The sequence below is a fragment of the Mobula birostris genome, chromosome 26 (assembly GCF_030028105.1).
Source record: "Mobula birostris isolate sMobBir1 chromosome 26, sMobBir1.hap1, whole genome shotgun sequence".
NCBI lineage: Eukaryota > Metazoa > Chordata > Chondrichthyes > Myliobatiformes > Myliobatidae > Mobula > Mobula birostris.
This window is the reverse complement of record NC_092395.1, coordinates 30,526,339-30,544,323: the sequence shown is the minus strand read 5'-3', so window position 1 is coordinate 30,544,323 and position 17,985 is coordinate 30,526,339. Positions and strand designations below refer to the sequence as shown.

Sequence of the window (17,985 nt, the reverse complement as noted above, 5' to 3'; positions counted from 1 at the left end):
GGAGTGTTTAGGGTGGTTAATGGGATGCTTACCTGATGGTTTGTTCTATTTTGAATGGCATCAGGTTTCATGACTTTCATCCATAGTATTATGGAGACAAACTACTTCTTACCAAATTAGAAGGAATAATAATTTGGTCAGTTCAACTAATAAGTCAGCCCAGATCGGAGGCGAAAGCCAATTTGGCACACTCTCCATGATCTTCACTCCTCTCTCCAGGGCATGGAGACTTCGGCTGTTCTGTGGTTGGGTCAATTTAAATGCCGGCCCAGACAGACGGAAAAGACAGGGTGTCAGTTGGGACAAGAGCTGATTTCGCTCGTTCTCTATGATAGTCATCTCCATGGCACTGAGGCTATGAGGACTTCCCTGGCTGCTGTGCTCCGTGCCCCCTGATATGATGAACAGAGAATTGAGGCTTTGGGCCTAGTCTGGGCTGCTGCGGGGTTCAGATCTGAGGATTCAATTTTGGTCTGGAATGCTGTTGCTGTTCCATTAAATTGCTTGCATGTTATTTATTTACTTATTCTTTCTCGTGCATCGAATGTTGGTCTTTTATTTTTATTTTTATTCTTTTTTTCTTTAATTGGGTTCTTGCTTTGTGGCTACCCATGAGCAAACACATCTCAAGGTTGTATAATTTGTACATTATTTGATTATAGATGAATCTTGAATTTTGAAGTCTAGAGTTAATTTTTCAGTTCAACTTGAAACATTACCTCCCTCAGAAATGGGAAACATAGAAAATGTTTTGCATTTAAGTTGCAGTGAGAGTGGAGGAGAGCTGTAAAAATTAAGCCTCGTCCCCAACAGCCAATTATCCAAGTTCAACAAATTGTCCTGTAAAGATTCCAGTTTGTTGTCGTTGTTATTGCTATTGTTGAAGTGTTGCTCTGTTCTATAATTCCCCATCTGTTAAGGGAACACCCAACTCAAAGTTTACAAGTATTTTTCTTTCCTTTCCAGGCAGGTCAGACCGCCCTAATGCTGGCTGTAAGTCACGGACGTATTGAAATGGTGAAGGCCTTGCTGGATTGTGGGGCTGATGTTAATAGTCAGGACAATGAGGGCTCTACTTCACTGATGTGTGCCTGCGAACATGGACGTCTGGAGATTGTGAAAGTCCTCCTGGAGCAGCCAGAGTGCAACATCTCCCTGACTGATAATGTACGTTTAAGCTGCATCTAATGCATGATTTGAAACACTAACTTGTATGGCTTCCCAGAAATGAAGTATCATTGATAATTCCTCTAAGTCAGTGATTCCCTGCCTGTTATGCCATGGACCCCTACCATTAAGCAAGACGTCCGTGGACCCAGGTTGGGACCTCCTACTGTAAAAATACAAAAACAAGTGTTTCTTTAAAACCTACTCTGTCTTCAGTAAGATTGATGTTGATCTAACATTTGACATCAATTGCCCATGATTATTGATTCCCTACAAGCTGAAAATCAGCCTTGAATACACTCTAGGTTTGAGATATCCAATGATTCACCACCAATAATTCTTCCATATCTTTATTTTAAATTTTCTCCCTTATCCTGATTTGTCCAGCCTTAGTCAATGATGTCTCTGAGATGCTTATTCTCTGCTTTAGAAATCAGTTTACTTATCTTGTTGCAGATAATTTGTGTATTCAAATGAACAACCTTTGACGTTGGCTCGTAAACACCATTTTCCTCGGCTTTGAGGTTTTGCAGGAATATTATTGATAGACTCTTTGTTCCTCTTATTCAGTTTGCTTCTTATTACCCACCATGTAACACCGTGCATTCACTTCATCCTTCTTCTCTGTCTCAAGGAGTTCTACTTGTCCCAACTTAGCCAAAGAGTTTCCCACCAGTGCTCTGTCTGCAGTCCCAGTACACCCATGCAACTCTCCTTGAAAGGCTGACCAAATGGCAGCCGGATTGGAATATTTTAAGTCAGAAGTATTCAGTAACTGGAGAAATTATAGATTGTTCTCCTCCAAGCAGAGAGGTTTGAGAGATTTGATGAGACGATGATTATACACATTTTAATAGACAAAGAAATGAAAGATTGCTTCCAATGCTGAGTCAAGAACCAGAATACTCAAGATAATAAATGAAAGGACAAATGTTGGAGATCAACCTAGATTCACTGAGGATCAGCATACTTGTCAGTGACTAGCTGAACACAAGCAGCTCCCTTCAGAATTATCAACAGTAGTCCTTCCTGCTTGGTCGAGAATCCTTGGACATGGTGTTTGCACTAGGTTATAGTTTTCCCATTTCTAATTTCTATTGTGATTGTAACCCAGCTGGTGCAACTTCATGTGCATTCAAAGCATAATTTCACAGCAACTTCTAAAACAGACACACTACTTCAGGCACAAACAAGAGAAAATCTGCAGATGCTGGAAATCCGAGCAACACACACAAAAATGCTGGATGAACTCAGCAGGCCAGGCAGCATCCATGGAAAAAAGTACAGTCGACGTTTCGGGCCGAAACTTTTAGGTAGAACTGGAGGAAAAAATGCTGAGGAGTAGATTTAAAAGGTGGGGAAGAGGAGAGAGAAACACCAGGTGATCGGTGAAACCTGGAAGGGGGGCGGGGGAATGAGGTAAAGAGCTGGGAAGTTGATTGGTGAAAGAGACAGAAGGCCATGGAAGAAATAAAAAGGGGGAAGGAGCTCCAGAGAGAGTTAATGGGTGGGCAAGGAGAGCAGTGGGTCTGGGTAAGCACACGGTCAGCAGTGATCACAGTGGGGGAGCGGTGAGAGAGGGTTTCACTGAACTCCCGTCGAAGGGAAGATTTAAACTTCCTCAAGGTAGGCATCCCTGGCAGAGTCTTTCCAGAGTAGTAATCAAATCACAAACAAGAGAAAACCTGCAGATGCTGGAAATCCGAGCAACGCACACAAAATGCTGGCCATTTCTGCAGGCCAGTAGTGTTGCACGACTTCAGGCCGTTGGCCAAGTGATGGGTAACACTGGATCAGTGTGGCCACCATCAGGCTCTTGGTGGTTCTGCAGCTGCTGTGGAACAACTTCATGTGAAAATATCTTCATTTCATAATAGGCCATCTGCAAGTGGCTGAACAGACTGATATCGTTTCCATATAATTCCACTCAGAAGATCTGTCATGTGTTTAATTTATATTAACAATAACTAGTGAAATCTGATTATCATTATCAAAAACACAAGAGATTCTGCGGATGATGGAATTACTAGTTTCATGGTCATGCTTGTTCTACCCATCTCTTCATAAACAGAATGTGGGAAAAATATTTCCTGAGTGAGGAATTGTTGGACCAATTCCTACAGGTTAAGGTGATTACATTGATCACAGGTATACTGATTTGCAGAAGCTAGCAATGTGGTTGTCAGAGACTTGCCCTTAGGATGATAATTTTCGGCAGGTTCACAATGGCCTATTAGTGGCAGAGATTTTATTTTTAATTAGAACTCTTGCGTATGGTATGAATATATTACAGTCCTGAAGGAACTCAAAGTTTACAGCATGGAAGTCAGCAATACACTCTACTGGGTCTGTGTGACTTGAGTGGGGATTTGCTTTGGACTGTTTTACTGAATCTCTATTATCTTTCAATACTTAGCCCATTTTCTTTTGGAGGCCATAAGACCATAAGATCTAGGAGCAGAATTAGGCCATTTGCCCCATTGACTCTGCTCCACCATTCGATCATGGCTGATCCATTTTCTCCCTCAGTCTCAGTCTCCTTCCTTCTCCCCGTATTCCTTCATTTCCCGACCCATCAAGAATCTATCAACCTCTGCCTTAAATGTACGTAAAGAACTTGGCCTCCACAGCTGCTTGTGGCAACGAATTCCACAGATTTACTGCTCTATGGCTAAAAAAAAATCCTCATCTCCGTTCTGAAAGGACAACTTTCTACTCTGAGGCTGAGTCCTCTGGTTTTAGACTCTCCTACCATAGAAAACATCCTCTCACATCCACTTTATCAGGGTCTTTCAACATTTGATAGGTTTCAATTAAGTTATCATTCTTCTGAATTCTAGCCACTGCTTTATCCATGCAAGTATCTTTTCTGTAATATCATGGGCTCTTAACTTGTTAAGCAGCCTCGTGTCTAGCATCTTGTCAAAGGCCTTCTGAAAATCCATGTACACAACATCCACCAATTTTCCTTTGTCTATCCTGCTTGTTATATCTTCAAAGAATTCCAACAGATTTGTCAGGCAAAATTTTCCCTTGAGGAAACCATGCTGACAATGGTCTATTTTATCATGTGCCTCCAATAACTGCAAAACCACATCCTTAACCATCAATTCCAACATCTACCCAACCACTGAGATCAGACAAACTGACCTATAATTTCCTTTTTTCTGCCTCTCTCCCTTCTTGAAGTGGTGTGACACTTGCAATTTTCCAGTCTTCTGGAACAATTCCAGAACCTAGAGATCCTTGAAAGATCATTACTAATTCCTCCACAATCTCTTCATTCACCTGGTTTTACAACCCTAGGGTTTACACTATCTGGTCCAGGTGACCTATCTACCTTCAGACCTTTCAGATTCCCAAGAAACTTCTCCCTAGTCATGGCAACTTCGCACATTTCTGACCCCCGACACTCTGGAACTTCCACCATATTGCTAGTGTCTTCCACAGTGAAGACTGATGCAAAATACTAATTCAGTTCATCCGCCTTTTCCTTGTCCCCCATTACAAACTCTCCAGCATAGCTTTTTCAGTGGTCCAATATTCACTCTTGCCTCTTTTACACTTTATGTATCTGAAGAAACTTTTGGTATCCTCTTTAATTTTATTGGCTAGCTTACTTTCATATTCCATCTTTTCCTTCTTAATGACTTTCTTAGTTGCCTTCTGTTGGCTTTTAAAAGCTTCCCAATCCTCTAACTTCCCACTAATTTTTGCTCTATTGCATACCCCCTCTTTTGCTTTTATGTCAGCTTTGACTTCTCGTTAGCCATGGTTGTCATTTTGTCTTTAGAATACTTCTTCCACTTTGGGTGTATATATCCTATGCCTTCTGAATTGCTTCCAGAAATTCCAGCCACTGCCGTTCTGCTGTCACCCCTGCCAGTGTTCTTTTCCAATCAATTTTGGCCAGCTCTTCTCATGCTTCTGTAATTCCCATTACCCTACTGTAATACTGATACATGTGACATTAGCTTCTCTTTCTCAAATTTCAGGATGAATTTAATCATATTATGATTATTTTCCCCTCAGATTCTTTTACCTTAAGATCTCTAATCATTTCCAGTTCATTGTACAACACCCAACCCCAATTAGCTGTTCCTCGAGTGGGTTCAACCATGAGCTGCTCTAAAAAGCCATCTCGTAGACATTCTAGAAATTTGCCCTCTTGTGATCCAGCACCAACCTGATTTTCCCAATCTGCATGTTGCAGACCCCAATGACAATTATATCATTGGCCTTTCGACATGCATTTTCTGTCTCCCACTGTAACTTGTGGACCACATGCTTACTAGTTTGTAGGGGTCTGTATATAACTCCCACCCCTACAGTTCCTTAGCTGTACCCACAATGATTCAAAATCTGACCGTACGTCACCTCTTTCTAATGATTTGATTTCATTGTTTACCAACAGAACCACACCATCCCCTCTGACTACCTGCCTATCCTATTCTTGGATATTAAGCTCCCAGATATAATCTTTTTTTCAGCCATGATTCAGTGATGCCTACATCATCATATTCCCAATCTGTAACAATGTTACAAGTTCATCTACCTTATTCCATATACTGCATGCATTCAAGTATTACACCTTCAATACTGTATTCGCCCTTTTCAATTTTGTCCACCTTTTACATTGCAACTCTTCCTGTTGACTGCAATTTTACCTTATCATAAGCCTCTCCTTGCTAGGAGAGTAACTACACACTGCCTCTGTTTGTAAACCAGCTACATCACCCTCAGCATTATCACTCTGGTTCCCTTTCCCCTGCCAAATTAGTTTACTCCCCCCCCCCCCACCACCCCGAACAACTCTGCCACAGCTGACCACAAGGATATTGGTCCTCCTTGGGTTCAGGTGTAACCCGCCCCTTTTGTAGAGGTCATACCTTCCCCAGAAGAGATCCCAATGATCCATAAATCTGAACCCCTGCTCCCTGCACCAGTTCCTCTGCCACATATTCACCTGGCAAATCATCCAATTCTTACCCTCACTGGCACATGGCATAGGCAGCAATCCAGAGATAACTACCCTGGAGCTCCCTAATATCTCTCTTCAGGGCCTCCTCAGCTTGTCCACCTGTCATTGGTGCCAATATGTACAAAAACTTCTGGCTGCTCCCCCTCCCTCTTGAGAATGCCCTGGACCCAATGCAAGACATCCCTGACCGTGGCACCTGGGAGGCAACAAACCTTCCAGGTGTCTCTATAGTGCCCACAGAATCTCGTTTCTGTTCCTCTGACTGTGGTATCTCCTATCAACAGCACAGTTCTCTTCAGCTCTCTGCTCTTCTGAGCCACAGCACTAGAATCAGTGCCAGAGACCCGGTCCCTGCAGTGGTCTCTAATTCAGTCACTCCAAAGTGAAGCATTCTGGACCTCTGCACCTAGTTATTAGTTTGAGCAGCCCGTCTTTATTTGAAATGCTTGGCGCTGGAAGTGCTTTGGATTTTGGAATATTTGCATCTATAGAACGAGATACGCTGGGGATGAGACCCAAGTCAAGACACAAAATCCATTTACATTACATGTAGAGCTTACATACAGCTGGTGTGAAGCTCAGAGTGAGCAGTCCACAGTCGAAGTGGTGTGACATGATGGAGCTGGGTCCTCCACGGACCGTTGTAGTTGAAAGACTGCCCTCGACTCTGTCTACTACTGGGTTCCAAGCACTGCAACTGGTTTCATATACACCAGCAATTTCAAATAGCCACCTGTCCACAGCATCTATGATGGCCGGGGGGGGGGGGGGGGGGTAGTTTTATACATTTTTAATAACTTGTACGAAACAATGGGTACGTTGAACCATAGGTGAGTTACCACTACCTTGGCCGCCCAGGTGGACAGTCAGTGGCTGTTTGGCATCACCATCACTTTTGACTGAATTTATACGCTACCGTTGTCTTACCAGGCAAGTACTAATCCAGCCATTCAGCATGTTAGGTTTTCATCAGCAACAATCATGGCAAACTCATCAATGTATTTCTCCACTGCTTTGTGATCAGCTGTCACTTTTATCACCACAAATCTTTAAAAAATTAATTCAGTGCCTTTTCTTAAATTTCTGCAACCAGCCTGCTGAGTATTTACAATTACTTTCATTTTTCAGTTTGTCACAATAGATGTTGTGTATATGGATCTCAGCAAGACATTTGATAAGGAACCCCATGCAAGGCTTATTGAGAAAGTAGGGAGGCATGGGATCCAAGGGGACATTGCTTTGTGGATCCAGAACTGGCTTGCCCACGGAAGGCAAAGAGTGGTTGTAGACGGGTCATATTCTGCATGGAGGTCAGTCACCAGTGGTGTGCCTCAGGGATCTGGTTTGAGATCCTTACTCTTTGTGATTTTTATAAATGACCTGGATGAGGAAGTGGAGGGATGGGGTTAGTAAATTTGCTGATGACACGAAGGGTGGAGGTGTTGTGGATAGTGTGGAGGGCTGTCAGAGGTTACAGCGGGACATTGATAGGATGCAAAACTGGGCTGAGAAGTGGCAGATGGAGTTCAACCCAGATAAGTGTGAGGTGGTTCATTTTGGTAGGTCAAATATGATGGCAAAATATAATATTAATGGTAAGACAGTATGGAGGATCAGAGGGATCTTGGGGTCCGAGTCTATAGAACACTCAAAGCTGCTGCACAGGTTGATTCTGTGGTTAAGAAAGCATACGATACAGTGGCTTTCATTAATTGTGGGATTGAGTTTCAGAGCAGAGAAGTAATGTTGCAGCTCTGTAGGACCCTGGTCGGACCCCACTTGGAGTACTGTGCTCAGTTCTGGTCGCCTCCCTGCAGGAAGGGTGCAGAGGAGACTTACAAGGATGTTGCCTGGCTTTGGGAGCATGCCTTATGAGAATAGGTTGAGTGAACTCAGCTTTTTCTCCTTGGAGCAACAGAGGATGAGAGGTGACCTGATAGAGATGTATAAGATGATGAGAGGCATTGATTGTGTGGATAGTCAGAGGCTTTTTCCCCAGGGCTGAAATGGCTAGCACAAGAGGGCACAGCTTTAAGGTGCTTGGAAGTAGATAGAGGTGATGTCAGGAGTAATTTTTTTTTACGCAGAGTGGTGAGTGCGTGGAATGGGCTGCTGGTGACGGTGGTGGAGCCAGATACAATAGGGCTTTTAAGAGACTCCTGGACAGGTACATGGAGCTTAGAAAAATAGACAGCAATGGGTAACGCTAGGTAATTTCTAAGGTAAGGACATGTTCGGCACAGCTTTGAAGGCCGAAGGGCCTGTATCGGGCTGTAGGTTTTCTATGTTTCTATCTTTGCATGTTTCATGATCAGCATATATTCACTGACAAATCCATTCTTTCAATATGATCAAGATCTTTTTTTTTTGCTTTATGCAGTGTTTTTCTATTTTTCCTTAACCTTTTGTGAGGTCACTTCTCATAACTGTCTGATGCATAGAGACCTGCACGTTGCCTGGGAACATTCCCAGAGCCTTGTGAAATTTTCTATTTTTGACAGCATGTCAGTGCTCAAAAGTAATTTTGGATAAGGGGTGCTCGAGCTGCATTAAAACTTTTACTTGGGTTCCCTCCCCCTCCTCCTCCCCCCAGCATAAATCTGAGTCATCTTGACTTAACCAACAAAAACCTCCTACCCCCCCCCCCCACCCCTAGTTTTTCATGCCTGGTATTTTCCTGATGGAGCTATGGATTTAGTACCCTTTTTACAATCAGATGTTCAAAACACTATTTAGTGCACTTAATGAGATCTTCCTAAAGTTTGGTACGTTTTATTTTACACATATTTCAGCCCACAGTTAAAAAGCCAAAATGCTGCAGTTCTTCCATGTCATGTTTGCACATCTTCACTTTCAAAAAATTCATGTATTTAAAACCAGTGTTGTAAGTACATATTTGCTGACAATCATAGCCAAATGAAAAATGGCTGGAAATATACAGCTGTCCCATCAGCATCTCAAAAGGAAATAGGCAATACGGTAATTGAGGTTCATCAGTAGGCTGTGCAAGGAATGCTTAGTCCCACTGAGTGAAAAAGTTTAATAGTCTGGGAAATGGCATTTCAAAAGTATGTCTGGGATCTTGATGTTCACCATCTTCATTGTCATCTTTGGCTTCTGGAGAGAGGAAATATTTTGCTTCCTACATTTGCAGATGCTGACATACAAACATATAAATTAGGAAAAGCAGTAACCCACTGGATTCCACCCCCAGCCTACTCTACTTTTAATAGGACCATGGTCGATCCAATTGTAATCTTAGCTCTGCATACCCATCTACTGCGATCTTTTACCTCATGTTTTCAATCTCTCAAAATCTCTTGGTGACTTCCGATTAACATGACATCTAGTTCCTGATTTTCTCCTCATTCTCCCCGTCAATACTCAACGTGTGTTCAATCACACTCTATTCTAACCTCCAAGATAAAAGTTTAGCCTGTCTAATTTTTCCCTAAGTCAACAAATCCAGAACAGTGCAACACACAAAATGCTGGAGAAACTCAGCAGGCCAGGCAGCATCTACTGAAAGAGTAAACAGCTGACATTTCAGGCCAAGATCTTTCAGTAGTCTTCTTTTCCATAGATGCTACCTGACCTGCTGAGTTCCTTCCAGCATGTGCAACTTTGGATTTCCAACATCAAGTTTTGTGTTTGAAATCCAGACCAGCTAATAGTTCAGTATATCTCCTATGAACTTCGAGGAAAAGTACTGATTGCAGTGCTCCAAAGGTGGTCTCATCAGTATCCTACATAATTGAAACATAACCCCTCTAACTTTACACTGAATTCCCTTAGCAATAAAGGACATAGTTGGTGTTCCTAATTACTCATTTCCTCATTACAATAATTTCCTAATTACCATTACTTAGCAAACCTGCTCTTTTCCCAGAATCTCCGGCTTGCTTCAGTTCCCATGAACAATGCTAACATAGGTATTTTTGTCCTCACAGGATGGCAGTAATGCATTGTCCATTGCTTTGGAAGCTAAAAACAAAGAAATTGCTGTCTTGCTCATTGAACGCAGGGATTCAGAGTCTTCTTCACAGGTCAGTGATACTTTTAGAGCATATAGGGAGGGTTATTGTTCATTTTTGCCTCCTTATCCTAATCACAATATTTCATATTCCTTGCATCAACAACCAATCTCCCCAAGCCACACAGTGCTGCACATAAGTGTGGTTATAATCAGATGGGGAAGTCTCATAGTCAGCTAAATACGGAGGTTTCCTAGTTTGCCGTCACAATCCTCTCATGTGGGAAATGGATCCGCTTCATCTGCATGAGCCTGCTCCCCAGCTGTAGTTGCGGGTATCACTGGCAAGACCCTTTGGTTGACTGTTATCCAGATGAAGCATTTTAAAACATTTGCTCAATGAAATTAATCTGTTTGCTGAGACCTAGATAACAGATTCTTCCACGACAGACAATATTTAAAGCAAAACTTTGAGACAATCTACTGGTTTCCTAATCTCTACAAGTGCTACCCTTACTGAGACATCTATCTGTAAAACAGTTAATTCTCCATAACAGAGCTTTAATTAGCATTCTTTTCAGATGGGATATGTAAAAGAAGCCATGGCACCATTTAGAGGCCACTGCTCCACGTCTTGACCAACACTTGGAAAAAAAATGTCTATTTAACTGTTAGGGCAGGAGAACGGGCAGATGGAATAGTGTTGCACTTTGGTATAAGGAATAAAAGTGTAGACTTTTCTAAAAGGGGAGAAAATTCAAAAAATACAAGGTGCATAGAGACCTTGTGCAGAATTTCCCAAAGGTTAATTAACAAGTTGAAACAGTGGTGAGGTAGGCAGATGAGATGTTAACATTCATTTCAAGAGGACTAGAATATAAAAGGGTGTAATACTGAGGCTGTATTAGGCACCGGTGAGACCTGACTGTGAGCAGTTTTGGGCCACTTATTTAAGCAAGGATGTGCTGACATTAGAAGATTCTGAGATGGTTCATGTCAGTGATTACAGCGATGAATGGGTTATAATATGAATAGCATTTGATGACTCTGGCCTTTTCTCACTGGAATTCAGAATGGGGGGGGAGGAAGAGAGAGAATCACTGACACCCATAGAATGTTGAAAGGCCTAGTGGATGTGAAGATATTTCCTTTGGTGGATGAGTTTAGGACCAGAGGGCACAGCCTCAAAATAGAGGGGTATCCATTTAGAAGAGATGAGGAGGGATTTCTTTAGCCAGCAGATGGTGAATCGGGAATTCATTGTCATAGGCAGCTGTGGAGACCAGGTCATTGGGTGCATTTAAGGCAGAGGTTGAAAAGGCTCTTTATTAGTCAAGGTATGAAAGGTTATCAGAAGGCAGGAGAATGGGGTTAGGAGGGAAATGGACCAAGTATGACAAAATGTGGAGAACCAATGGGCCAAATGGTTTGTGAAACTGCTATGGACAGGGCAACTTTTCAAATACACTTCAGTAGTGGTCAAATTTACATTGCTGTTTAATCTAACATTACCAAATTTAGGTTTCTGAAGTCAGACTACATTTTAACTCAGATTTTTTGTTTTTTCAGGTCACTCCATAGACCATTCCAGTGACATAGCAGCCTACACTACAAAGATGGCAGCTACTATCATCATTCCAGTATTTGCCAGTGCAATTCTTTTTTAAAAAGGGATGTTTCTCTTAACATGTTGATTAAAGCAACATTTATCTCTATATCAGCATCTCTGAACTGCTTTTTATTGTATGTGAAGCATTTTACATTAAAAATTGAAACTTCACCTGTGACTGCTGCATAATCTGAATTCCTTAATGTTAAACCCATGTTGGAAACCTACAATTATGCTAGGTGTAAAAAAAAATATGCTGGAAACATTTGGGTCAGGCATCATAATTTCAAAAAGGCAATTTCTCCTTCAGAATAAAACAATTTGCTGAAGGAACTTAGGTCAGGCAGAATGTATGGAGGCAGAGGCAAAGTCAACATTTGAGGTTGAGCAACACACACAAAAAATGCTGGTGAAAGCAGGCCAGGCAGCATCTCTAGGAAGAGATACAGTTGACGTTTCGGGCCAAGACCCTTCATCAGGACTAACTGAAAGAAGAGATTTGAAAGTGGGAGGGGGAGATCCGAAATGATATAAGACAGGAGGGGGAAGGGTGGATCTGAGAGCTGGAAAGTTGATTGGCAAAAGGGATACCAGGCAGAAGAAAGAAGATCATGGGACGGCAAGCCTGGGGGAGAAAGAGAAGGGGGGAGGGGAGCCTGGGGTCTGGTATCCCTTTTGCCAATCAACTTTCCAGCTCTCAGACCCATCCCTCCCCTCCTGTCATTTCAGATCTCCCCATCCCCCTCCCATTTTCAAATCTCTTACTAACTCTTCTTTCAGAGTCCTGACGAAGGGTCCTGTCCCGAAATGCCAACTGTACCTCTTCCTATAGATGCTGCCTGGCCCGCTGCATTCACCAGCATTTTTTGTGCTTGAATTTCCCGCATCTGCAGATTTCCTCGTGTCTGCATTTGAGGTTGAGACCTTGCATCAGTCCCAATTTCCTGACTTCATTTAATTTCATTTGATTGTCCAAATATTTTGAATACATCCTGCAGTGCTATCTTTGGAGGTCACTGTTTTGGTTTTCAAATACCAAAAATAAATTATACATTTAAATGCACTGTAGTGCATCCAAAATGATAACCAGGCATTAAAATGCTTTAAATGGCCGTGACAGCACTTACATAATGTGACGGATATTTTCAGAGCTGAAAGTTTTCAATACCCTTTGCCCAAGTTGTGCAGGGCATACAGGTTGACAGAGCAGAATTCTAGCCAAGTAACCAGGCTAACTGTACAATTCCAACTTAATTGTTCATTTTCAGCTTGGCTTGATTTAGATATTTTCCGTGGTGCTCGACTGAGAGCCCCATGAGAGTTCATGATCCATAAAGTTCACATTAGACCCGTCACAAGGTCTTAAGGCAGGTAAGTCCTACCACAAATACTTCTCCAACCTTTAAGTTTAGTGGTAAAAAAGAAAATCAAACCAAACAAATTCCATATTAAAAGATTAGCCAGTTATACAATTTATTATTCCATTTAGTCCAGAATGGTTTCCAAGTGTCTATAGCAGTTCTTTAGATGAGGAGCTTCTGTTGGCAGATGGCATACCTATTGAAATGAAAACAAAACATTTCAGTAAAACAGCAGAGCAGTTGATGAAACCAGGATTAAAAATAACAGGGGTGTGCTTTCTAATGCGAAGGAAATGTCAGTAACAAAACTGACATTTCAGACACCAATTAGACCAAACTGTGCTGAAGGCTGCTGTTCCTCAACCAAGTGACCATGTGGCATACCAAGATCAAATAAATCTGAAGGTCTTTCGGAGGGAAAAGGGAAATTAAGGATAATGCAAAACTATCAGGTGCTTCTCAAAGCTATACTTGTGGACGAGCTCAGAAATACAAGTTTGAGAAACAATATTCAGACAGAAATCTAGATCCACTCAAGTTATTAGTGGCCAGTTTATTTCAGAGGGATCTGCCTGGAGTTTCATTACAAATGGTGTCCCATAGGGATCCATACTGGGACCTCTGCTGGTTAGATGAAAATGTGGATGAGTAGGTTAGTAAATTCTCAGACAACAGATTGGTGGCATTGTAGATACTGTAGATGACTGCCAACTTGGATATGGATATGGGCAGAGAAATGACAGATGGAATTTAATATAGCCAAAGTGTGAGGTTTTGCACTTTGGGAGATAAAATGTAAAACAGTAGTTAGTGCAGATTCCACAACAATATTGATGTACAGAGGGATCTCTGGGTCCAAGTCAATGGCTCCTTGAAACTGGCTGCAAAGGTTGACAGGGTAGTAAGGTGGTGCATGGCATACTTGCCTTTGTTACTCAATGCAATGAGTTCATTCAAGTCTGGAAGTTGCATTTTTATAAAATTCCATTTGACTGCATCTGGAGTTTTACATTTAATACCTGGCTCCTCTCCATTTTGTGTGTTGCATAGGAAGGTTGTGGAGACTTTAGAGTGTACAAGTTTACCAGAATGCTACCTGGATTAGAGGGGATGTGTTATAAGGAGAGGCTGGACAAGCTAGGGTTGTTTTTTTTTCCCCCTGGAGTAGTAGAAGCAGAAGGGAAACCCAACAGAAGCTCATGATTATGACAGGCACCTGTCTTCACCGCCCCCCCACCCCCCCGGCCAAGTCAAAATGCTCAATACTAGAGGGTGTGTACTTAAGGTACGGGGACAAGTTCAGAAGAAAAGTGTAGGGTCACAGTGGAGGAAAATACAATACAGGCATTTAAAAAGTTCTTGGATAAGCAAATGCACATGCACAGAAAGCATAAGGAATTAGTTTAGTTCAGCATTTGATTACTGGTTGACAACTAAACTGCCAAATCTCCAGAAACCATCACAAAAATACACCAACCCACCATTCTGTCCTAAGTATTAGATCAATATTCTGGCATTAACATGCACAGTTGTAAAATAAAATAACTATAAATTTCTCTGCAACATCCACTCTAAAAGAAGCAACTTGTCTCTATGCTATGGACACTTCGCATAGACAATTTTTATCTTCATTTTGCTCTTGAAGTTAATGTAAACAATTACATTAAAATACCTGTTATCGTAATCTTCTTGCTTCACGCTCAGACTCCAAAAGCGTAAGCACATCTCCCTCACGGACTGGCCCTTTCACATTCCGAATGATGGATCGGTTGCTGTCATCCATAAATTCCACACGAACCTACAAAATGAACAATTTTGATTGTAACTTAAAAAGCCCGTTGAAGTTAACTCAGATGTTTTACAACTAAAACCCAACTATAGAAAGTATCTTCAAGGGGACAGCACAAAGCCAAGAGACAAACACATTAACACTAACATCTTTTAAGAGACAGCAGCTCTGTTCTTTGAATTGGCCACAATAATTTTAAAATCAACTGAAGCAGCAAGAAATTTTTTTTAAAAATTCTGGCTAACTTCAAGAATATAGTCTGCTTGCAGTTAACTGCAAAGACAAGAAAACAGCTGCAAATAGAATCAGCTCAGATAGGCCAAAAATATCAGGTACATTGGAAATTGCTTGTTGTATCATTACAAATTCCAACAAACAAAAAGCCTGCATGGAAAGCTTACATAGGGAGGATCCAATTTCACAGCACACAAGTCAAATTCTTCAAGTCATTACTACTCGCGTGTTTCTGTATTTAAAAGTGAAAAACTAAGGTTCTAATATTTTAACAAAACAAAAATATCTGGAAATACTCAGGCAGTGTCTTTAGAAATAGAACTTCAAAACTGATGGAATCTGATGAACTGCTTACCCTATTTATCATTTACAGCATTACTTATTTGTTCAATTTTTAGGAAATGCCATATTCTGCTTTTGCAGTGTTCATGTTTTTACGTTAGTACATACAAAGGTGAACTTGTACATCACAGCCCCACCTGACATCTGCACTTCCTACTTCAGTTTTAACAATTCAATAATTGCTTGTCAATTCATACCTGTGTACACTGTCCCTGGGACCCAGTTCTTCCAAGAACTTTGGTAACCTATGGATGAAAATACAATTTAATGAAGTTTGCAGCCAACTATGCAAATTTGGTAAAATGGACAATCAATTTTATTACGGGACAGCACTTTTGGTTGTACAGCATACCAGTAAGCTATGGGATGCTCTCAAAATTGAGATTTCACATTTTAACTCTGAACAACTCCAGTGCTCTCGTCATTCAATGTTAAAAGCAGAGGGTTTGGATGTTTTCATTCTCCATAGCATCTGTCTTTCCTCATCATGCTTACGGCCTTAGCATACTAACAATGTCAACTCAAACCAAATGTCACCATTAAACTGGATGGGACCTCACCCATCTTTTGCCATTCTCAGTAATAGGATTTTCTTCATGCACTCGGCCAAGCACATAATGAACCATAGCTCTAGCTCAAATGTCAAAAGCCCAAATTGTCAGATTTCCATTTGTACTGAATGGGTAAAGTTCTCCCAACCAAACATTAAGGCCTCCACTACAAATTCAATGTCACTGGTAAATGATTCAAGCAGCTTGCCATCTTGAACTCACACCTGACCTAACGATCATCTTCAGATCAATGATCACTGTCACCACCAAGCCTGGACATCGACACTCCCACCTCAGCTCATCTGTACTAAAACAATTATCAAAAAGCATTTACAGTCAGTCTCCCTCATACTCTTTCCGTAAAAAGTTCATATCTAAAAATTCTGATTTGCTCCATATCCTGTTTTGCTCCTGTTTGTTGTCCTACATTGCCACGCCCATTATGCAATGGTGCAGCCATAACATGTCAGCTTTCAAATTACTCCAGTCTCATTTTCCTACCCCCAAGTGAACAGACTATTTCACCTACAATGTTATGCCAACCTTCATGCCATCTCCCTCCTGTTTATCTTTCATACACCTACTCCTTCCATATTCATATTCCATCCCTCATAAAACTTCTAATTGTTTGATTCTACTACTGCCCGAGTTGGCCATTCCAGGAACCTACCAATCCGTATCTACATAAAAAACCTGTCCTACATCAACTTTAAATTTCCCCCTTCTAACCTTAAAACAACACGTCCTCATGTTTGACATTTCTACCCTGGGGAGCAGATCAGTTCACACCTCTGATAATTTAAAAAATTGTATAAGGTCTCCTCAGCCTCCAATGGCAGAACATTTGTCCAACCTCTCCTTATAATTCACATGCTCTACACCAGGAATCATCCTCTCATGCCCATTGGCTATCTAATTTTCATGTCGTGCTAATTTATTACACCATAGGACTAAATGCTGAAATTTCCTTTCCCTAACTGTCCCTTCTATTCCTCATTCACAAAATTCCTTGAAATATACATATGTCTAAAACATTTGTCATCTAAACCAATACTAAGATGGCAACAACTTTTTTTTAAGGTAACTTCCCAGCATTACACCTAGGACATGTCTCTGAAATAGATAACTAGATGTCAATTTCAAAACATTGGAAATACTCATTACAATTATCCATAATCATTTGCTCATCTTTGTCTTCTAATATTATAGACGCAGTATATAAATGCTATCAGACAGCTTAAAAATTACATACTGCGTGCATTATGCTTCATGATGGATTAATCCTTACCCACGCATCAAGTAGCGTACTAAAGTCACCTCAAATCCCCCAAACGAGGGCAAGACACTCAGACTACCTCCTCTACAATATTCAAGTAGAGAGAGCCACTTTCAAACTACCCTCTTTCCCCAAATACCAAGAAACCGTTTGAAACCAGATATCCTCCTCACTGTCGAAAGAAGTAGGCCTTCTTCCCCCACCCCTCTCGGAGCTGGGAAGCGCGGCAGGCCCACTGTCTTTCCCTCGTCCCAGACACCCAACTCCGCAGCCCTAGCCACGCACGATGTACAGACGGCGGGATCGGTCTCCACGGCTGCCAGAGCAGTGGCTGGAGTCAGACATACCCGCGCTAATTTGACGGCCTGTGTCCGCGGACCCTCCATGACGGCGGCAGCTTTGCGAAAAGGAACACGTGGGGTGCCCGACCTCTATTTATAGTCCGACCGAAGTTGCCGACTAAATCCATCAAAACAGCTTAATAATTCACATATTTAATATTTATTTCACTCAAGTGGATCGATAATTCAATTTTATTTACAATAAAAGAAAGCATTAATCAAGGAGACACATTTCCCAGAATTCCCTATATATTCATCATGCTCTCATTTATAAAGTAATTAATTTAAATCTCAAATATCATAAACTACCTTTTTATAAATGAAGCAATTTTAAACTCCGAACAAATAAAACTTTAAGTCT

At 41.4% G+C, this 17,985-nt stretch overlaps 2 protein-coding genes across 4 annotated transcripts in view; one reads left to right on the top strand and one right to left on the bottom strand.

Annotated features, from left to right (window-relative positions):
• kank3 (KN motif and ankyrin repeat domains 3) overlaps window positions 1-11,906 on the top strand; it is a 73,169-nt gene extending 61,263 nt beyond the window's left edge. For all 3 annotated transcript variants that reach the window (XM_072244169.1, XM_072244170.1, XM_072244171.1), the window contains 3 exons: window positions 967-1,167; window positions 10,099-10,194; window positions 11,691-11,906. In XM_072244169.1, the coding sequence (XP_072100270.1) occupies window positions 967-1,167; window positions 10,099-10,194; window positions 11,691-11,702 (309 nt within the window). In that variant the 3' untranslated portion in view covers window positions 11,703-11,906. The remainder of the gene's footprint in view (window positions 1-966; window positions 1,168-10,098; window positions 10,195-11,690) is intronic.
• Window positions 11,907-13,178: 1,272 nt separating this feature from the next.
• Window positions 13,179-17,703, bottom strand: LOC140188171 (small ribosomal subunit protein eS28). Its single transcript, XM_072244174.1, has 4 exons — window positions 17,631-17,703; window positions 15,654-15,701; window positions 14,764-14,889; window positions 13,179-13,287 (listed from the first exon to the last, which is right to left on the bottom strand). Exons 1-3 carry the CDS (start codon window positions 17,667-17,669, stop codon window positions 14,767-14,769), a joined length of 210 nt encoding a protein of 69 aa, XP_072100275.1. The 5' UTR covers window positions 17,670-17,703; the 3' UTR covers window positions 13,179-13,287; window positions 14,764-14,766.
• Between the last annotated feature and the right edge of the window lie 282 nt (window positions 17,704-17,985).

Coding starts and splice junctions, on each gene's coding strand:
- LOC140188171 (XM_072244174.1), bottom strand. CDS start 17,669: ATGGAGGGTCCGCGGACACAGGCCGTCAAATTAGCGCGG. Junction 15,702..17,630: donor AGGCCGTCAAATTAGCGCGG/GTATGTCTGACT, acceptor TTTCATCCATAG/GTTACCAAAGTTCTTGGAAG. Junction 14,890..15,653: donor CCCAGGGACAGTGTACACAG/GTATGAATTGAC, acceptor TTCATTTTGTAG/GTTCGTGTGGAATTTATGGA.